Source organism: Diadema setosum, chromosome 16, assembly GCF_964275005.1.
Source record: "Diadema setosum chromosome 16, eeDiaSeto1, whole genome shotgun sequence".
In the NCBI taxonomy this organism is placed as follows: domain Eukaryota; kingdom Metazoa; phylum Echinodermata; class Echinoidea; order Diadematoida; family Diadematidae; genus Diadema; species Diadema setosum.
This window is the reverse complement of record NC_092700.1, coordinates 1,193,652-1,216,868: the sequence shown is the minus strand read 5'-3', so window position 1 is coordinate 1,216,868 and position 23,217 is coordinate 1,193,652. Positions and strand designations below refer to the sequence as shown.

The 23,217-nt window shown below is 39.7% G+C and overlaps 1 protein-coding gene across 3 annotated transcripts in view; it reads right to left on the bottom strand.

The window, feature by feature from the left end:
* The window catches only part of LOC140240005 (uncharacterized), a 29,299-nt gene extending 7,051 nt beyond the window's left edge, over nucleotides 1-22,248 (bottom strand). For 2 of the 3 annotated variants that reach the window (XM_072319812.1, XM_072319813.1), the window contains exons 1-10: nucleotides 21,938-22,248; nucleotides 16,816-16,974; nucleotides 14,118-14,193; nucleotides 6,642-6,794; nucleotides 5,476-5,565; nucleotides 4,805-4,988; nucleotides 3,655-3,773; nucleotides 2,787-2,982; nucleotides 1,065-1,226; nucleotides 207-657 (exon numbers count right to left, since the gene is read on the bottom strand). In XM_072319812.1, the coding sequence (XP_072175913.1) occupies nucleotides 207-657; nucleotides 1,065-1,226; nucleotides 2,787-2,982; nucleotides 3,655-3,773; nucleotides 4,805-4,988; nucleotides 5,476-5,565; nucleotides 6,642-6,794; nucleotides 14,118-14,193; nucleotides 16,816-16,974; nucleotides 21,938-22,190 (1,843 nt within the window). In that variant the 5' untranslated portion in view covers nucleotides 22,191-22,248. Of the gene's footprint in view, nucleotides 1-206; nucleotides 658-1,064; nucleotides 1,227-2,786; nucleotides 2,983-3,654; nucleotides 3,774-4,804; nucleotides 4,989-5,475; nucleotides 5,566-6,641; nucleotides 6,795-14,117; nucleotides 14,194-16,815; nucleotides 16,975-21,937 lie in introns of those variants that run through there. The other variant, XM_072319815.1, reaches the window with a different exon arrangement.
* Between the last annotated feature and the right edge of the window lie 969 nt (nucleotides 22,249-23,217).

Below are 23,217 nucleotides of genomic sequence, written 5' to 3'. Positions count from 1 at the left end.
GGATAGACACATTGCTATAAACCAATACAAGCATTCAGAACTTGGCATTCTTGACAAAGGTTTGGGGAAACAGGGCAGAAAAGGGAAGCAAGGTGCAATCATATTTCAAACATACAAACAACCAAATCCCCCCCCCCAAAAAAAAAAAAAAAACCCTTTAAACATTTCTTAGAAAGGGAGACTCACACATTGCTGTCCAAACATACCTGGTGGTGGTGCTGCTGAGGATGGGGGTCCCATCCCTGGTTGAGAGGCAGGTGGGCCCCCTGGGAACCCCCATGGGGGCATAGGGGGTCGTCCACCAGGTGGGGGCATCATAGGGTTGAACCCTCCTGGGGGTGGTCCTGGGGGCATCTGGCCCATGTTTGGTGGCATCATGTTGGGAGGCATTGGAGGAAAACCACCTGGACCTGGGGGCCTGTTCATCATTGGGGGTCTCATCGGGCCCGGGCCCATCATAGGTGGCTGGTTGGGCATGCCTGATGGTGGAGGAGGCGGGCCTCCATGGTGATCACTGTGAGGAGGCGGGCCCTGGTGGGGGAGAGGGGGCGGGGCCCGATTCAGAGGAGGTCGCTGTTGGGAGGGGCCAGAGTTGAGAAGAGATGGAGGCTTGTTCTGGTTACGATTGTTCCAGGGCGGAGTCAGGCTCTGACCCATCTATGAGATGGATAATTAATTGAACAGAATCTGCAACTCATTTGCGTAAGTGGAATTTTAGTGACAAATACTTCGAAAATGAGTTACAGTTTCTACATAACCTTAAATACTAATTTATTATGTGTATTTCAGTAGCAAGAGTCACAAGGATATTCGACCTTCTTTGAACTACTCTTCATAATCATTGGATGTATATCTCACACAGTTACCAAAGTTTTCAATTTTATACGTGAGAACAACTTTTTTGACTTTCCATCAATCCATAATGATTTGAACGAGCCTAAAGGACAGTCTCTCCTGGAACATTCTAATGTTTTGTTGATAAATGACTGAAAACAATTCAAATTCTGCCAATGAAATAGAGATAGACAAAAAATGTGCCATGTTGGTGTATCTATTTAACTCACCAGTGGAGGTGGATGCTGTCCGTCAGGCCCACTGAACATAGGAGGACGAGTTGAAGAGGATGAGACTGTAGGAGGCGGGTTTCTAGGGCTTGGAGACGTTATCTCTGGCTTGGACTGGCCTGGCAATGGGCCTTCTCCTAGCTCAGCCATCAGGGACAGATACTGCAGAGCAGAACAAAACCAATCATAGTGTAGCAAAAAAAGCTGCTAAAAACTGCTTATCCAGTAGTGGCGAGCCAATGGAGTAAAATGGAGTCAAAAGGGCCTGAGCTTTCAATCCTTGCAGAATATTTGTCAGAGGCAAAGATTCTGTTAGGATTGAAAGCTCAGACACTTTTGACTCTAAAACCAATCATATCAGACACTGGGTAGATGGCAGTTATTCTACTTAAAGAACCGTTACCATGGGGATATCATGGAGTGGGAAGGCTGGTCATACTCGGATACATTCAGGAATCCCCCGTCATGAATTGTGTACAGTTTTATCATTAATCTCTATGTAAGTACACATACAGCTGAAGAATCTTGACTGGAGTTAAAACGTCACTGATGAGTGTATGCTTCAGTGCACACATTCACTGACAGGCAATTCTATTCTAGAAGACCTGTATGATTTGTATTTCCAAATGTACCCCCGTGGGCATTGGATGAGGATTGATTCAACTGACCTTCTCTCCCCATGCCACTGGTCTAGAATGAATAGAAGACAATGGTGAAAGATCACAATTTCAGCTGGTTTGCTGAAATACCCATATGGAATAGCTTATGACTTGACCTAAAATCGACATCTTTGTCATCATATCTTTCTATCAAACAGTGGTGATGTTTCATATTCTTGTATTAAGGCTGTCAGCTTTTATTACCACAAAAACCACCAACACACCACTCTTTCCATTTCAGTGTATGCCATCAAAACACCATTCTTTCCATTACACACTTCACAATACTATTACATATCTCTTGAATATCTCTGTCGATATCAGTGCAAAAACTGTCAGCATCATAATCACCAAACCCACTGACATGTCTGCTGTTATCACAACATCACTGTCTACAATGTCATGATTGGCACTAACACAATCCTACAATATCACCATCATCAGTACAACAAAACACATCCCTCCCACTTTACCATCAACCTTCTCTCCCTAATCATCATTGCTTTCTGTCATTCTATTTTTGTGTATATTCAGGGCACCACTGTAAAGCAGTTCACAAACCAAATGTGTGCCTACCCTGTATTTTTGTTGAAGAAAGCATGTATAAATCACTTCTTCACATGTCATTATAATCAGAATCACTGCAGTTAGTCCAAGACATCATCACCCTGCTAGGAATGACACCACAATATAGACCAATTCGGGTTCGTTGAGGGCAGCAGACAATTTGTGGCACTGGGCGCAGCCATTAGCTCAAATTGCAGTGTCCCAGCCTCTCCCCCACCCTCCGGGCAACATGTTTATCGCGCACTTGTAGCAGGAGTACGCGCACTTGTAACAAAAGTTTGCGCATTAAGCAAGCATTTGCGCACTCAGTACGAGACGCCTATTGGCTAAAACAACCATGCATCAGTTTTTCATTCCGTGCGCGTGCTAATGTAGGGAGGGGGGTGGGGGTCGGCCGGGACACCGCAGTAATGGCGCTGCCCATGCCGATAATACACAAATCGCCTCACAGAATCGGTCTATAGGTGGACACGACTCCACTGCATATAGTCCTTACCTCTGAGTCCATCTTAGCCTTGTCTGCAGGGTTGACAATGGGCTGGGCCAGGGGGCGGTCCCCTGTAGCCTTCTCCCGACAATCCGCTGCTATGTGACCTGCTGACCCACACAGCACACAGACAATGTTGTTTGTCAAGTTCTGTTTCTCTGTACACTGCCATGTGCGATGGGCGGTGGAGCCACAGTTAGAACACCTGGAAGAGTTTACCAACACAAGGCACAAGTATGAAATTCAGAATTACAGTAATAATGCAAATACAGTCAAAACTGTCTACAGCAGCCATCCCATGGGAGATGAAAAAAGTGGCTGTTGTAGACAGGTGGCTGCTATAGACAGGGTCATGAACATAGCTTTTCTTTTGGGGGGAATAGTATTTAGTGGTCACATACGGCAGGTGGCCGCTATAGCCGGTGGTTGCTACAGACAGGTTTGACTGCACAGGCACATCAAGCAACAAATTTCTATAGGGAAAAAATCATAACATCTGTGAAATCTACAGCAACTCCTCTTAACATTACAAGAAAATTCCTGTAAATTTTTAAAATTGCTACATAGTTAAACAAAATTGCTATGTTTCCATGAGTTCATAAAAAGAAGGTATAGAATGTTAAGCGAGCCATATTCTGCAATGTCAGATAAAACATACTCAATACAGGAAAATCATGATTGTGAAACATTCAAAGTCTCATTGTCACTACAGGGAAAGTGCAACAAAAGAATTGTTGGTATCAAATATTTTCTAAGCCAGCTAATACAGTCAGTTGGAAAACCCTACCATATATCGCATTTCAATTTGCCTCCCACACAATACCCAGTCATTCACCTCTACTTTGTAGCTATAGGTTGTGTGACAATAGGCTCTCACCTCAACATGTCCTCATCCCTCAGTGTTCCATTGAGTCTGGCCAGCTCTCTAAGCTGCATCCTCCTCAAGTCATTCTGACCCTCTGGTGTCTCTATCCCCTGTTTGATGATCTCTTGTATCTACCATGGTAGTACAAGCACAGCGAGACAAGTTTAGTAGGCTGTTATTTTCATGATGGTTTATTTCTTGCAAAGACACAATTCAAAGTCAGATCACAAACTAAGCGTGCAAAAAAGTTGATGATCTCTTGGATGTACTATGGTAGTACGAGCACAGTGAGACTTACTGTAAGTTGTTATTTTAATGAGGGTTTAATTTTGCAAATACAAAAATCACAGTCAGATCACAAACTTGGAACATGCAAAGAAGTTGCTATGTGCCAAGGTAATATAGTGCATTTATAATAGTATCGGTGTCAATTCAGGAAAAAACATCTTGCAAAAATGTCTGTACATGAAAATAGCAGCTTATACAGTAGTAAGAAAGACCCCTCTTAGAACCACTTTTACATTTACATAATTCACCATGACACTGGCAAGTGGAGGGTTTTTTTCCTTTTTTTTTTTCACGTATCACAAAATTAATATCCAGCAAAAGCACACCTTTATTGGGGGGTGTTCACCTTCATGCAAACTACTGTACGAGCTGAAATTTTCGCGCTGGTTTTATTTTCGCGAATTTCGTGAATTGCCTTTGAACCGCGAAAATAACAACACGCGAAAATAACATCGCGCGAATAACTAAGTTTAGGTAGACCCACGCAACCGCGAAACTAACAACACGCGAAAATGTCCGCCAAGTAGCAATTCGCGAAAATATCTGTACGCGAAAATTTCAGCTCGTACAGTAAATTGGATTATAGCATTGTAAGTCTTTGAATGGAATTATTCTTTAAAGGGGCTTTAAAAGCTTCCATCAGTAAGACCTGGGGGGTGTTCTACAAAGCTGTTCGTAAAGTTACAAATAGCATACGAGTGACTGGTGATCAGTTTTGATGTGGTACACTATACTTATCAGAATTTCAATAATTCAGCACACCAACTGATCACCAGTCGCTCATAAGTTGTTTGTAAGTTTATGAATAGCTTTATGAACCACCACCCAGGATGTGGGTTGATGAGTGGACTGATCGGTCAAGATTCATTCATACCTGGACTACAGCCTTCTTGACACTCTCAGCATTATTAGCAGTGACCAATGCATGGAGTGGCTCGTCCTCTCCGGGCAGTGGTTGTCCATCCTTGCGCCCCACCTTGCCCTCCTTCACTGACCCTTTGCCACGGATCATGATCTTAGTGTTGGTGTCTTTCTCCAGCTTCTTCAGAGTGTTGCCCCTACAATCAATCATTAAAAAAAAAAAGAAAGTTATGGCTCCAGTAGTCGTAATCTGAACTCAACATTAACTGCAATGATTTGTTCAAAGAAAAAATATAAAATGGGGTTGGACCTACAACTTGTAGCAAGAATTGAGCATCAAATCCTGTATGTGTATTTTATATAAGAGATCACGATGCTTGCCTACTAAAGATCACATAAAAGCACATGTTCAGCATCAAGTATCCTTGTCACTGTACAGAGACGTTTCAGTTCATCTTCATCAAAGACTGCTTCAGGGGTTGGTCCTCGAAGCATGTATACAAAAAGAAAATCAAAAAACTGTTTTGCCTTCAAACCCAAACCATGGTGACTGACCAATCCTTCATGTACATCAATCAAATAGTATTGTCAGGTGGAAGGGACCTCATCATACTTTAGCATGGGACATGCAGGTGTATGTCTAATTCAAATGATTTGTCTATTGGCGGCTCTGACTGTACATACCTGGGCCCAATGAGGAGACCCACAAAGTTGATGTCTGGATGTTGATCCTGTGGGATCATGACCCTGTCACTGACACGCTGCACTGGAGGCCTGTAACAGAGACATAGTGAAGACTCCATGTGAGTAAAATGTGCACACATCAACTTTACACACTGAGAATCGATATTTATAACTTCACATTCTACTTTCATATGGGAAATTCTGGATGCACACCTCCTTCTTTTCACATATTTCATGTCAAGACAAGTTCATCAACACTGTACTGATACATGCACACGACATGAATGACAGAGCCCCCCCCCCCCAAAAAAAAAAAAAAAAACAAGGAAAAGTAGAAATTACGCGGTGCGTAATATATGTCCCCGCCGGAAGTAGCATTTTGTAGCAAAATGTACAATATAGGTCAAAAATCAAGGTCAAAGGTCAAAGAAGTCAAAGGTCAAAATTCTGTGTAGAAGTTTTGAAGCGCTCACCTAGTGCCATCACATAAAGCAAACGGAATCAAAATCGGGTAAGAAATGGCGAAGGAGTAGCATTTTGTAGCAAAATGTACAAAAAATGTAGGTCAAAAATTAAGGTCAAAGGTCAAAGAAGTCAAAGGTCAAAATTCTGTGTAGAAGTTTTGAAGCCCTCACCTAGTGCCATCACATAAAGCAAACAGAATCGAAATCGGGTAAGAAATGGCGAAGGAGTAGCATTTTGTAGCAAAATGTACAAAACAGGTCAAAAATCAAGGTCAAAGGTCAAAGAAGTCAAAGGTCAAAATTCTGTGTAGAAGTTTTGAAGCCCTCACCTAGTGCCATCACATAAAGCAAACGGAATCGAAATCGGGTTAGAAATGGCGAAGGAGTAGCATTTTGTAGCAAAATGTACAATATAGGTCAAAGGTCAAGGTCAAAGGTCACGACTGAAATTCTGTGTAGAAGTTTCAAAGCTCCCATGTAGTGCTATCATATAAAGCAAACAGAATCAAAATTGGCTCATAAATGACAGAGAAGTAGCAAATTGAAGATTTTGATCACACACGGACGCACACACGGACGGACACACGGACACACACACGTACGGAGCCCGTTTCATAGTCCCCTGCTCGAACTCGTTCGGCGGGGACAAAAAAAAAAAAAATAAATGAATAAAAAATAAACGAAATCTCTCCTAGTTCTCACTTGTAGTCAGCTGGAGGTTTGTACTCTGGATTCATCTCCAAGGCTTCTTGGATCATCTTATGCCGGTCCTCCTCCAGCTTCTTCCTCATCCGATACTCCCTGGTGTTCAACCGCTTCCCCTCATGGTTGTAGATCGGCTCTGGAGACGGGGACCTATTAGTTACAGTCAGTAGGAGAGAGAGATACAAGCAGCTTGCTTTCAGAAAACATTATACAACTCTACTTATACATCTGACTGGTCTCTGCATATCATTGGGCTAAGAGATGGTGACAAGCGACTTGACATATGATTTCCTTGATGATCTTTCCTTGGACATAGCAAAAGCCGTAACGCGCCATTCACCGATATGTATGTATCAACAGTCTTGAAATGGCTACCAAATGGGCACTTTTTTCGGGAGGGGGGATGCCGAACACGTTTTACTCATCAAGTCCAAGAAAACACAAGAATTTGTATGGTTTGATGCAGTATCTTCCTATCATAATTTTTAGTACAGAATACAATATTCTTTCATTTAAACCCAGTTTTGGTCAAAGAATTCCTACCACTGGATATTTCAGTTGCAGATTTGTAAGCCTCAGTTTCAAAAATACATGTGATTGATCCGTAAATTTGGTAACAATTAAAAAATTGGGTACTGCAGTTATATTTGTGTTTCAAATTGGCAACATTTAGTATTTCATATTGATTTTGTATTTGTACCTGTTTTGTTTTGTTTGTTTTTAGGCTGAATTTGCATTTATTCATTAAACTTAATCAGTTCTATATCTAGTCTTTCTCCAGGCTAGGATTCACAGTCAAATTCAGAGGTGCCAAATCAATGAGAACAAAGTGACAAATTCTGCATCAACATTTTCCCCAGGACTTGATGGGTCAAAACTCTATGGCAGTCAAACTTGGCATAGATCTAAACACTGCTGAATTCACTAGCACAAAACTAGATATAGCAACATAACATGCTTTGGAAGCATACTGTCCATCAAATCAATAAAGTACTTTGTACATTGGTTGTTCATTTGAAATCTAGACATGAAACATATAAAAGGGATATTTTTTTCACTGAAGTCAAACATTCTAGTCTGTATAATCACTTTGCATCAGAAGCAGGTATCAATGAAACTCATGTCTTTATTGGTATGAAAGTGTATTCTCAAAAAGGAAGGGACTGACCAGGTAAGGTATGGAAAAAAAAAGAATATGAATAAAGAAATCATGGGACAACAGCTCAACACATACAATGTAAGTGGGTCAATTATTTAAAAAAAGAAGTAGATTTACGATAAAAAAAAATTTAAATAAATAAAAATGACATTCCTAGGGAGTTAGGTCACACTGACCAACTATTGAAGCAAATGGACCTTGATACCTTCATATAAACTCATTAAAAATCATGGTATTTGAAAAGAAAATGATAGACTCAATGTACTACCCAACAATAAAGTGCTCAACAAATTTATGTAATGTACACTTCAAGAGTCAAAGAGCTTGAAGATCAAAGAGAAAGTGACAATTGTTAAAACATTTCTTAATGGTAGGAGCCCACTTTTGAAAACCTCTAAAATTGTGATTAACCATTTCTGTGTCTAGACTTGCAAGTAGCAAGGGTTATAGTACACACAAGCAAACTGCTTTACAGATGTCTGAATCCTTGCTTCACGAAATATTTGCACTCTGCACCATGCCTTGTTAAAGGTGACATCTTCTTACAGATCTCTATGCCAGTACAATTTTCCATGTAAAATGTCAACTGTGAGCTTCAGATGCTATATTTTTCAGATGTTATATATCAAACGAGGGCTCCTCACATTAAGTTACAATGGTAAAATCCCTAACAGCAAAACTGAAGAACTGTCAATGTCTGTACTGTAATTGCAACCTCCCATTGTAACAGTGATGTAAAACCTTGCAAATCACAGTCATATGAGACCTGATAGTCTAACCCACTGTTATTGCATGTCTTTTTAGATGTTCATTCAGATGGCAGTGACTTCATCAGAAAGTCAAACATTTGAACTTTTCATCATCATCCACAAGTGCATCTTGTTACAATAATGATATTTTTATGGTATTTCCTCAGTAAAAGGGTACATTTCAGGGATGTTGGATTATTTTCTGTTACCATCGAACATTACCGCCCAATGTATTGGAAAATTGAGCAAAGAAAATGGGATTCCATCGGAATGATCTTTTCAAACACTTTAATTAGATAACTTTGCTCCAAAATTACTTCAAGCAAACAATCTAGCTTAGAATTTCTGCCAAAATAAAAAATTGGGGGGCACTGTAATGGTGGACTGACATCAAAATGTACTACCATAAAATATGAAGGTCAATCTTCATTGAAAATCTGTTGTTCACCTGAATGGCCTCAATGTTTATTTAGTTGGGAGCAAAGTTGTCTGTTATTAAAGTGATCTAAACGATCTTCCTTTTTTTTGGGGGGGGGGGGGGGGGGAGATGCACACTGGAAAGGGAAAATAACCTAACATCCCTGACATGCCATTCTACTGTGGACATATCAACATACTAGTATTTTCCATGACAGTTTGTGAGTTTACATGTCCATTTCACAACATGCGTATAGCTGTACATCCTTTCACATTAATAACCTTAGAACTGGAACTCAAAATATCTTAATTTCTTGTTTTGGACTTTACGCTACACAGGCGGCACAAGTCTTCTCAGATCCAGAATAAGGTCAAATATTCCAACACAGGTTTCTTCTCTGGCAAGATGAAGAGGTACTGTATACTTAGTTCACGAATGCATTGTCCCTCTAAATTCTGAGTAGTACTGTCTTAAAGATTCCAAATGTTACACCTTTAAATAAGCCCGTTTGGAGTTCCACTTTGCACATTAGCTGAAAGGGGTCATTTGTACTAACAGGAATATTGGTTTTTAAATGCACTGAGATAAGCATTTGTTAAACAGTATCCGTTCTTCCTACAAATGGTGCTTGCCAGCACATACACCTGACAGTGTGTGGTATTTGGTAATTCATATTGAAAAAAAAAAAGAAGAAAACTTTGCTGATACATTCAATACAAAATAATGAAAAGGGTGCCTCCCCAAGTGTTAACTGATGGATCATTCTGGTCACCTATGGTAGGTCAATGCAACATCATAATTTGTTTGAAGAGGATTGATGAATTTCATAAATTGTTATATATTGGGCAAGTTTTTAATATGTATTACAGGAAATATGTGAAGTAAAAGTACCTTATCAACTGAGAAAACATACAGCTGTAAATGTCATTTCTAGTTTCTACCAATGTGCAAATGTGTTAACTCCAAACTGGCTTATAGTATAAAATGAAATACAATATATCTCAACATGTCATTGTTGAAATGCATTTTTTTTTTCTTCCTGTTAGAATTTATAAGGGCTCCATTTACAAGCACACGTTGCTTCTCCGGAGTCCTCGTCGTAATATTACTTGCTCTTCTGTCAAAATTTGCACGTTTTATATTTTGCTAAACAACTGAATGAGGGAGTAAAATGCATAAACAGGCATTCAAGACCTACAGTGTACATACATGTATTCCTCGGCCTATGATTACAAACAAAATTCTTTCTCGTGTAATGTAACAGAGGCTGTAGATACACTGGCACTTATAATGCAACATTTTCTTGGAGTTGCTTCTGAAAAGAAACAAAGATATGATTTTTTTTTTTCTCCCAATTTCAAGAGCATGTATACAAGTAGATGAACTGAAATTAATATCAAATTATACAACAATCACTGTGTAACTTCCTTTTCACCTGCAAAAAGTACATGTTGTATGCACCTTTAATACATTAATCATAAAGCACAGGGAGAAATGATTGCTTGAATGCTGAAAGGTTACAACAGATAATCATGCACTCCAAACATACATGTAACTTGTACACTACTGTATAACATGTCAAACAATAGCTTGGGTGATGTACACACAAGTGTAGGTTGCTATCACCTCCTCACCATGTCTGCTGTGAGAGAGGTCAGAGGTCATGTTATTTTCCACCTATATTGTACTGACAAATCCCATTTCCTGGTTTGTCAGTGTATATTAATAAAGCCAATAAATAAGCTAGAACCAATGACACACTGATTCTCAGCCTGCCATCAATTTTGAATAAAAATGAAATAGAAAATGATTGTGTAAAGGTTAGCGCAGGAAAAAAAAAAAAAACAAGACAAACACTTTCATGGCATAAAACATGAAAATGAGAGCAAGAGAGGAGTGGTTAAGATTTAGGGGGAAAGAGGAAGCAATTTTGGTTAAGATTTACTTGAAATTTGGAAGAAATATTGTGGTACATGTAACTGTCTAAAATATCATGACTGTGCATGGAATCATACACATGTACTGATGCTGCCTGCTCTGTGGTGAAAGCATTGTGCAGAAAACAAGTCCCAGCTTAGAATAAAGATGCATGTAATCACTGGTGAGTGAGTGCAGGCAAGCTGACTGATAATGGAAGAAATTCTTTCCTGTTCAGTTAAAACCATTTCACAAAGAAAATGAAGCAGAGCAAATACACCTATCATAATGCCATGAAATACAAAGAATGTATTACACTAAATATCATTAAACTTCATTTCACAGCTTCAATACGACAGATCCACTAAAAAGAATCAGAAAGATGCAAGGAAATTGAAAGGTAAACTCAACCAATATGGAACAGTCAGAACCTTTGATCTGATTGATACTGGGCCAACAAAAGTGGTTCAAACACAGCTGGGTATCACAGAGATACATGTACAATGTAGGTACAACTCTGTGATACAATGGTATAGGGCAAAAGTATGTCACTCAAAAAAGCACCAAAATTTGTTAAAACCTACAGTTGATCGGTGCTCGCTAGCATGTAAATGCAGCATTTAAAAACTTTCTACATGTACATGTATACAATCTGCTGAAAATTATGATTTTGGTTACAGCACCATTCTGACCCTTGTGATCAGAGGATCTCTTCTCCTTCAATACCACATCACTCTCTTGCCATAGTGTACAGCTCTGCACTATTTACCAACTTCTCCACTCATCTTGCTTTAAATGCTGTCTGTTACGTCTCTTGTAAGACGATGCTTTTCAGTTAAAGCACTAAAACAAGCTAACTGATAATGTAATTAATTTACAGATAGAGTAACAATAAAAATCACAATAGAGACCTGCAGCACTGCTACAGTGTAGCTCCTGCTGAATTATCACGCTGTACATGTGATGTGCATTCAATATTTAAACACTGCCCATTTTCAACTTTACCGCATACAGATACTTCACAAATATATTAGAAATAAATGATTATCATAATGAGGCTGCAGCACATGATTAGTCTTGGAATGGAACACTCATACAATTTTTTCCCCCAATACTGTATAAGCTCTTATTTTCGTGAGGGTTAAAGTTTTGCGAATTTTGTGAATCACCGATGGACCACAAATTTAACACACGAAAGTGTCGCCCATGCACTATTGTAATAGTGCACTTACGACAGCTTCCATGTCAATTGGCGAAAACAATTTTTCACAGATATGTCTATCACCTCCTCATTTGCAAAAAAAATATCTGTATGCGAAAATAACAGCTTATACAGTATTATTTACATTAAGACTGTGATCCTTAATCAACTTCAAGGATAAGCTAACTTTGAGGATAAGCTTGTAGCTAAGTACAATGTACATGGCGCTAAGTGTCACATGGTCTCTTTCATCATGAAATTGGTCATTTCGCCAACGAAACTGTTTTATATTTAATTAACAACATTATCATTTTGTGACGAAATGACCGATTTTGTGACGAAAGAGACCATGTGACACTTGGCGCCCCATACTTAACTAGGAGCTTATCCTCAAAATTATAGTTTATCCGCAAAGTTAAGGATCACCTTCTGAACATTAACAGGTATTTAGAGCTGCTTTGGGAATGTGGGAACACAAGTCTGTAGTTAATATTCAACCACACAAAAATAACAAAAGGAAAACAATTTGTACTAATATTGTGAACGAGACCACTGTAGCGTCTGGTCCCTGCAAAAGACTGCATCACTGTTAGAATTGTGGTTTATCCACAGAGTAATTAAGAAAGAAAAATAAGGAATCACAAACTGTTAGCAATGAGTTTCTTTTTGTTCATCTCACTTCTACATTCTATCACACCTAAATATCTGATGTCACATCATGATGACGGTGGAAGAAATTGAAGTGGAAATCTCAAAGACCAAGTTTGACACAAATTCTGTTGTTCCTCAAGAACTCAGCATCTCAGAACAGGATAGAATTATCTTTTGGGGTAGATCTATTACTATTAATGCAGTACTGTAGATATAGTTCAGTGATACAGACTCATAAATAAAAGCAAATGTTCAAGACTTTCAGATAAATAATATACAATTAATGTTCTGACCACAACAATCAAGTCTCCAGAGTTAAACTGAATGGGAAATGTTTAATCTCAACTCATTTACACATACCTTAGAATGCTAACACTGTGATACCATTTTCTAAATTTCAGATCAAAGCTGATGTGTAGTTTTTCCATCACAAGATTTGATAGTAAAGTTTTCTACCCAAAAGGAGTGATATCTCTAGGGAGGTGCAATAAATATGCTTCCTCAAATCAAGCTATTCCAATAAAAAAAAATAATTGAAAAATCTATGTACAACCACACATCAATGAGCATAAACAGTGTAGTCTGTTCGATACACACATGTCAGACTGTGGGACATGGTGTAGCCACACACACAAAAAAAATTCTTTCATCAAAAAGCATGCATTAGTCAAACTCTGAATCAAGCTCTAGAGTGGTAGTCCTTGCTGCAAACCATTTAAACAGGTGTCTGTATGTGAATCATTCAATTAGATCTCTAAAGCTACATGTAGATATGAGAAACACCATTTTCATGTTTCTTGCTGACTTTAAGGGTTGAACTTGAAGATAATATCAATGTAGATCTCTTGTAAATTCAATTTTTAGAAATTCTTGAAATAACATGAAAATGGCACATTGCTTAAGTGATTGAATGTTGCGATACGTACACAAATATAATATTTCATGTTTATAGTAAGTCCTGAAATAATCTGATCAATGGCAACTTTTCACATCTAGTCCTTCCCTGTTTCATGATTTTGCAGGGGAGGGTACCACTCTTGGGGCTGTTCACAACTTCCAAGATAAGATGCTGGTACCACTATTGCCAAACCAAGAGATCTGAATCCATGTCTTCTCATATGCCACCTGCATCTGCACCTCTTCTTTTAAAAGAAGCAGTTCATGCACGGTCATTTTGAATGATTCAATAACTGTAATAGTTACTTTTGTTGTCACTTGAAGGACATCAATCACATCATCATTATTCACAGATCATACCAAGGAAAATGCACATCTATGAATAAATGCATCTTTCCATTAGAATAGAGGATTTTGAGAAGGAAAGGGAGATAAAAAAGCAAATGGATGAAAAGTTTTTGCTTATCCAAGCTAGACAAACCTATCCTCCACATTGGGTGGAATCCCAAGCTCTCCGGTCCTCAGTTTTCGGCTCAACTCTTCTATTTGCAGGTGCACTGTAGAGGGTAAATTGTGGTTAGAAACGAGACAAGAAAGGTTGTCATAGATCAAACATACATAATTGTATGAAGAAAAAAAAAATCATGTCTCACAAAGAGATGAAGTCAATCGAACGAAGCACTACATTGTAGGGGATTCCCCTGCAGATGTGAACAAAATTTGCACAAATAAATGTTAACCATAATTCATCATCTCATTAGCATGAGCGTCAGAACCTGAGATGTTTTATACATTTAACCAAAGACAACTTAAAGCTGTCTCAAGAGTAATATCACTTTATAATATTAATATGGATCAAAGTGGTCAAGAATTTAGAATTAGTGACCCAGCCCAACAACCCCATGAAAAATGCTAGTCTGAATGTTAATACTAGACTACTAATATTACAAATCAATGGTACATTTTGTAGGTTGCAATAAGTGATATTCCAAAAACATTGTACATGGCTGCAAATCTCTGAAGACCAAAAACCTTAATCTGTCATGATAAATATACTTTCAATTTAAAAAAAAAAAAAATTATACTTCCTTGAAAAATGGGTGAAAAACTGCACATTAGAAAGCACACTAAATCCAATTTTGGAAGAAAATAATGTAAAGCACATTTTTTCTTTTAACAAAAACCACAAATGAAATATTGTAAAACACACTTCCTGGCAGCGCCAGATAGTTTCTACCATCGTTTGTTAAATGCAATTGTCCATTTGTCACATCGGGCCAATAACTGAACACTTCTTAAAGATGAAAAGGATCATGGAAGACAGTAAGGGAAAATAAGTGCATTAATAACATAAAAATAAGATAATGTAGTCTTACTGGAATTAAAAATATCCCTTCAAAAGTCGACCTACAATGTAAAAGGAAGATTAAAGGACAGTTCCAATGATGCAATAAGCAATGTGCAATGAACAAGTACTAGCGTTCTGACCATCTGACTGATTGAAGGAGAAAAAATAAGTTTTTGTATACTTACAATGTGTACAATGAACACACCAAAGTCATAATTTGTACTTGACATATACTAAAATACAATGTGATGTACACGTTATGCTAAAAAAGTGAAACAATATAAAGGGGGCAAATACACAGAAAAGCTTTGATGCATGAGGAAATGCACATCCTTAAACAAAAAGGAAAGGAGTAGAACAGCTGATTTTGTTTACTTTTTGTGAGTAACTGTGTAAGGAAATAAGCACTGACATACAAGACACAAAAAAATGAACATGTACAAAACAGAATCATCAAAATTGATAATTAAAAAACAATGTGAAAAGGGTATCAAGCAGTCAATCAACAGTGAGTATGGAAATTACTCTACCGTATGTCAACAAATATATGCTATAATTGCATTCAGCATATAAACAATACTATAAAATGAAGATATACTTCATCAAATACGATATGTGTAAATTACACAGAAAGGTGATGTCTGAGACATTCATACTTGCAGGTGCATTAAAATTTGATAACAATTTGCACCGATACAAAATATGAAACAAAAAAAAAAAAACTTGAGGGAAGCATGTAAATATTTTGATGTGAATTCATAATCAGAGTGCATGGAAACAAGATATAGCCAACTACCAAATACTGGGTTGAAACTGCTCATACTTTAGTACTAAATTGAACAACCTATATGGAATAGTGCTGAGATGAATCATTCATGAATGTTATGCAAATGTAACACAATCAAATGATTTTGTATATTTCATGTAATTAATGTTGAACCGTATGTACACTTTTGTATCATTGTACGAGTACTTTCACTCCCTGTTTCAATTATGCATTGAATCCTTATTGAAATCTAACTGGAGTAAAATTAAAGTGAAGTTAAATGGGATAGATCTCCATTCTGCAAATCACACAATGCAGATGACGTTGAGTGCATCTGGAAATCTGTATTGCACTAGTGTACTGTATTTCTGTGATAACTCTTCAGCTTAAGACATGAGTATGCATTTTCATTATTATTATTATTTTTTTTTTGGGAACATCAACTGGACGACACTGATGAAAAAAAAAAATTGAAATGAAGATTTTAAGACATTTAATTGTGTACATTTGTTGATACACGTACACAGGAAATCAATCGATTGAGCAAAGGTCAACACTCTTTCTCCTCTTGCTTTTAGAGGAGATGCATTCAATAGTTATAAAAGGTGAAGGATTGTGAAACAATCCTGCATAGTGTATCAAGATCCTATTTTGAAACAAGCATACTCACCTTTTCAGCATCATAAAAGCATAGTTTTTGTAGTTTGACAATGACATTGAGAGAGGGCAAAAAGGGGATGGAAAATAGAACGTCATCATATCACAACTGTCCATACACGATACCAGTCCAGCAGTGAGAAGTGCTGTAACAAACTGACTGACCAGGAGAAAAAGTACTATGATTATTAAGAGGGTTATTGCGCACTAGCACACATACTTTCAGAATGAAACATAAATAAAACTTGAAAATGAGGGCATAAAACCAAACAGGCAGATATAATTCAGCAACATGCAAACTACACACGCATTTAATACACAAGTCAAGTCATACAAAGCATACACAGAGTGCTGTCCTTTTAGGGTGATTTGCACAGAGTGAGTTGGGGGGGGGGGGGGGGGACTTACACAAAACCTGTGTCTCTTGTTCCTTGGACAGGCCTGAAGGGATGACTGTGGCTACACCAGGGGCTGCCTTCGTCTCTTCCCCACCCCAGCGGCTGCGCTTACGACGCTTAGCAGAGTCTTGCTGTGACTGAGGAGGCCAGCTTGATGAAGGCATCAATGCTGTAGAAAACCAGGAGCAAAAATTGGACCTGTATCTCATGAACCACACCAATAATGTCTAAAACTGATAGTATATAATGAGTACATGGACCCTTTTCTTTCTGCTTCTTCTTGTAATCTTCAAAGGGCTTTAAGGCCTGTTACAAAGATGAATTTGACAATACAATGTGTGCTTGTTTTGAGGAACGCCACCATCGTCAGAGGTTGATGTGAGATGACCTATAAAGGGAAGATCCTTGAATTTTTTCTGGAATTTCCTGGAATTTGAGCATTAACTGGCCTAATGTGAATCTATATACTGGTAACAGTGGTAGGTCTACATCTGTAGGCAGCCTTCAAATTGTATGATTGAAAACATGTTATATGCACAGCAGTGTATAGCTGCACAGGTGTCTTTACCATCCATCCACATGCTTGTGGTTTCATCAACAGTGCAAGTGGCATGTTGTTGTTCTTCTAATTTTTATCTTTATGGAGCTCGGCCGGATGGGCAAATTGCTCCACAAAATACATTTAGACATAGAAGTAGGGTGTCGGATCGTGCTCTTCCTACCTTCGGACCATTGCGCGCCCTATCTCACAACACGCAACTCCCATAGGACGCCGTGCAAACGCGAGGTGCGCCGATTTTGGCAAGCGATTTTGAGCCGGATTTTGCCTTTATTGAGTTTTCCACAGTCGATGCCGACCTCAAATCCTAACAAATTTGGTATCATATGAAAGAAGGAGTTTGTCTCCATCATGTATTAGAGTGCTGGTACATGAATCCGCCAATAAATAGGTGTAAATGTCGTTAGAAACACGTTTATCCCCATATCTCAGCATCTACTTCGGTACTTGCACCAGCGTGTAGCATGTGAGTAGTTTAGGATATGCTGAATCCAATGGTGTGGTTAGTTTTTCGCTAGCTCCACGTCTTCGACTGTGGATTTTGCCTTGAAAGCACCCCTTGCAATAATTTTTCGGCTGCAAGGAACGTTCAAGGCGTGGCTTCGTATGCAAGGATCCATGGTAACTTTCGCGTATTTGGGGTCATGCATATTTAAATTCAACACGCAACGCAGCCACATGGCATTCGCGGCGCGAAGCTGGATTGCGTGTGCATGATGACAGATTGTGTGTATGAGTGTGTACCATACGTATTACGACCGCGTCTGTTGCAGTGCTACTCCTCGCTATCGCTGCACAGCCAGGCGCGGCCAGGCGGCGCATCAATGCAGCAGCAGGAACATGCCAGCTACGCAGGCATGCATGGCATAACTAGCCGGGCACGCGCTGTCGACCTAGCTAGCTTGTGCTAGTTGCTACAGCGCTACCCCGGTCGACAGCATGATTGTGCAACGCACGATGTTTGATACACACTGATTCCACAGTTTACAAATGGACAATGCTAAATGCCACGTGCCTTCGGGTAGACTCAATACATACAACCACAATCACAAACAAAACGCTATTGACAACATTGACTCTCGCTTTTCTCAGACAGCCGATGTGGCAGTTATCGCGAACAAATAAGTTGTATGCATACGTAGGCGTAGAGCCACAGCTCGATCGTAAATGAGCAGTCAATTCCTTCCCAGGCCTACGCGTGGAAGACACGATTGAACGGGAAACTGTGAGTACGATCGAGTAGACCTATTACGAATACCGATATTTGTTACTGAACTTCAAATCGAGTTTTTTTTTTTTTTAAAGATTACTATAGCCTGGTGGTAATTTGGCATCATTTTCACGCAAGAAGCTGCTGGACGACAAGCTTCCTGTGCAGTGCTGGCATCACATGCATGGTCACAGTGCTTGCGTGGCGATCCGCGAGCTGCTAATGTACTGATACTGCCGCGCGATAGCGATTGCGAGGCTAGCTGCCCGAGGTAGCACTGCGCGGCTAGCTGGCGCACAATTCTCGCACGCCGACAAGAGCATGCTTTCGCGCTAGCTTTATCGCGATGATTGGGGGGTACTGTGTGGGTCTGTAGTGTAAACAACTGCGCTGTGTGGCACGGTAAGGGTAGCGAGCACATACAAATGTGTACACACACACACACACATATACATACACAAACAAACACCACATGCGGTGTGACGACATTGTGGGGGAGTGGCTTCAGCGCGCTTGTTACGCGTATTTTCTAACTGCTGTACGCTCATTATCCGATTGCTCGAGATCCACACGCGAATGCAACTTTCCGGCGTAATGATTTGGACACATTTTGGAGCGTTCTCGGAGAAAAGTGGGGTAATATTGCTGTGATTTGAAAGTTAAATTTCTCGAGATAGAAACATCATTTCGCCATGAAATTTGAAATGTGTCTTAATGATGTAATCCTCTTTCATATAAAATAGTTCACAATTCGTTTTTCAGAGAATTTCAAAAGTTACAAAAATGCTTCAGACACCCTAATAGAAGGGTCTAGAGTAAATTCCCACCTCCCTGGTAAAACCACCAGTTTTCGGGCACTTCAGCTTTTCTGCAATATTTGTTCAATTGACACTCAAAATTATATCTACACCAATGTATGTTAAATATAGACGAGGTTCCATGACGTCAAATGACGCTTTGGCTGAGGGGCAAAAATAAACTTCATGCATATTACGCGCATGGCTCAAGCGCGCTGTACACGTAGTGTATACCCACCTGCCTACAAAGTGTATATCATGAGACGTGGTATGTATTACGCGTTTGCCCACTCGTATGGGGGTCCCCTTACGCAATTTTTGCCCCTCAGCATGACTTGGTGACGTCATTGGAACCTCGTCTATAGTATGTAGTAAAACTACTTATATCACACTCAGTGTGGATCTTCTTAAATTAATAAATCAGGAAATATCACATATCACCTTGATAATCCACCAAAATTTGTCCGGCTGCTCCAGAATTCAAATGCACACTGTGAAATGCACATTGCAATGCCAATGCACGTATAAAGCCACTGAAAAATGCGCTGCACCCACCATACCTCGAATGTGATGGCGCAAGGTTGCATCAGGGGCATTGTGGTGCCTGTTGGTGTCTGAACTCTGGCGAGTTGGCACTTGCATTCAACCCCTGTAGATTTCTAGGTCTACATTTAGATCTATTGATTTTAAATACGTAGTCACTGCATCAGAGATTTTATTTTACTGTTGCGGGTTGTGCTTTTGAGGATACCATCACACTCTGACCGTCACTCTGAGCTTGCGATAGACAAAAAAATCTCGTAATAGAACGGCATAAGAATTTCTTTATTTTTAGCTCTTTCTCGGCGACCCAGATTCTTTAAACACGGAACTTTTATGCGCGCTATGGAAAAGTTGCGCCGATTCTGCATTCTTGACGGTGAAATTTGGGATCTCACCGCACTCAGAAGGATTTTTGGAGGCGAGTTGAAGGCACCTTCCTGTTGACTGTTGTGAATGACACCAACATTCTTACACTAGTGCCATGCCACTAGATCTATATTACAATTGTAGTATAATAAACACTAGACTGGGCAAGAGTTCCTTTTGCGACAGCCACCCAACAAAAGTGAGTGCGTGCATCTGTGCGTATCGCAAGCAAGGTTAGGCTAGGTAGGTAGAGTTTAATGTTAGGACACTGGTATATATCTGCACTTAATTAGTACTAGACCTCTAGATCTAGAGTAAAATATCCCGTCTGCGGCAGTTTAAGCATTGTTAAGAGTTTTTCCAACTTGTAAACAAATCAGGCAAATTATTTTCAACCATTTCATATATCATAGACAAGATTATTCATTAACGCAATTGTTTTCATGAAAGAAATTTACCATTGACCAACGCAGTTTTCATGATTTACCAGGGCAAAACCCGGCACAATTTTCGCCGATAAGGGCGATATGCGACGTAGTATTTCTGCTTGCGGCACGATGTACAATCCCTATGCAATACGCGCGTGCTCCGCGATCTTTAGCTGAACGCCTTCACATGTCTCGCGAACATTGCGTAAGCGCCAATTCCCATTGCGAAAGCACGTGAAAATAGCGTGCGCACATGCATTGGCCGCAAACAAGATCGCACTTCTGGCGGTGTTGTTGATGTCTTTCTCGTGTTTTTCTCATTTTTTTCGATGGTAGCATCCACTTTCTGAAAAAAATGGCGGCCCACATCGGCTCGCGAAAATTCTATTTTACGTGAGGATATGTTTTCAAAATCCATGAACATCGAGAAAACGAAAAAAAATCCAGTTTCTTGGACCATTGTTTCTTAACTGTTATGTTAAGAAGTACCGAAAATTTCATTTTGGATGCGATATGTTGTCATTTAGGTGAGAAAATTTCACTTTCGTCAGAGATCGTGCCCATTTTATCGGTTGGTTTTTGTTGATTGCTAGTGTGTTAGTATATGTGTAGTGTGCATGTAACAGTGCAATGCTGTGTTTAGCTGTATATTACCGTGTATGTTGTACCTGCCGCGAACGGCTGCACGGCCGCTTACTGATGCAGTTACTCTAGATCTAGTGTCATTGGGGTGGCTGTCTCAAAAGGAAGTCTTTCCCTAGACTGTCTAGTAACACTAACGTTAAATAGTTTCTAGAATTTACAGAAATGTGAAAATGATGTGATAACACTGATATTAGCTGATATGCGTGTGTTGTGACAATTTGCTGGCTTGTAAATTTGTAAGTCGCAATTGATATGTGTCTGGATTCTGGAGGCCGGCCCAAGAAATGCGAAAACTTGGGGTTTTACCCTTTTACTCAAAACATCCCATAAATTTTACAACTGTAAGTGAGTGAATCTTCAGACTCAGTTCAGAATGTTATTGTTGACCAGCATGACCAGTGGCAGTAGTAGTGCCAGTGCAGTGGCAGTGAGAGATGCACTGTCATATATGCATCAGCATCGAGCAGAAAACAGTCGATAAGAATGAAGTGCAGTGAAAACCTACTATTCTAAGAATATGAATTTGTCGTTCTAGGGGTCCAACAAGACAGGTGACGTGATTACAGGTGAAAAAGTTGACTTACGCTCCAGTCCTGATCGCCCATGCCCAGGCAGTGGATGGTGAGCAGCGGTTGGTGCAGGTACGCCCGCAGAGCTACCGGGGGTCATGCCAGTGTGGTCACGTTTCAATATGTTAGCGGTGACTCTCGCAGCCGCTTCACGAGCGGCATTCAACATCGAGTCATTTCCAGATGGTTTTACTCCACCTGAGAAAACCGGGTGCAACGTTCCTAGTGGAACGCTGTTAGCACCCGTTCCTGCCGATTTCCAGCTCATGGCCGTTGAAATTCCAACTTAATTATTGCTAAGATGATAGCCAAAGGGTCTCAGTACTACTACTAGTTCTCTGCAAACATGGCGCCGCCTTCACGCTGCAGAAGAGATCGATATGGCGATAAACCGATTGCATTCACACTTCACGATTCTAGTGTAATGTAGAGTGTATGAATAGCCGTTGAGCGGCTATCGTTTGTTGCCCGATTGTCCTTCGTGATCGAGCGTGACGATCTCTACTAGTGATCGGTATCGAATCTGCGAAGGATAGTAAAATAAAAAGAGAGAACGATGATGCGATAAGCATGCGCATGCGCGTTGTTAATTAATTTCGGTAACACACGTGACGTCAAGTCGAGAGTTTTTCAGCGTACAAGCATAGGGTTCTTCTTCTTCTTCTTCTGATTAAGTCTGCCTCCTTCAATAGACTGAAGATTCTTGCAGATTTTAGTGTGAATCATCCAGATCCAGATCAATGTTTGAGTGACAAAATTCAGAAAAAAAAGTATCCTCCTTTTAAAAGGATTATACAATTTTGGTATAGATGGGGTTGCAGATTTCCAACTTTGTGTTGTGTTTGTGTTTCTGAGATAATGAGAAACTTCTTATGAAATATGAAAGAACATCAAATCTTAGAGGCTATGCTTGGAGGCTTTGACTCTCGAAGAGAAAGCAGAGATTGTGGAAGAGATACCTGGTGGGTGTTTCATCAATTTAGTCAGCGCTGACGAGCTGTCAGTCTCTGACAATTTCAGCAAAATCCTTGCTTTTGATTGGCTGAGATGCTCTGGTCACTGATTGTTACTATATGGTAATTGTCAGAGACTGACAACTTGTCAGCGCTGACTAACTTGATGAAACACTCCCCAGGAATCCAAGAGTGCTCTGGACTATGTTGCTTATGCACGTGTATGCAACTCCTTGCGGACCATGACCTGGGATCTGTGCAATGACTTTGAACTGCAGCTAGCATCAGCTAGAAGTTAATTCAAATCCCAAATCTTTTTGGAGATATGTAAATAGCAAAATT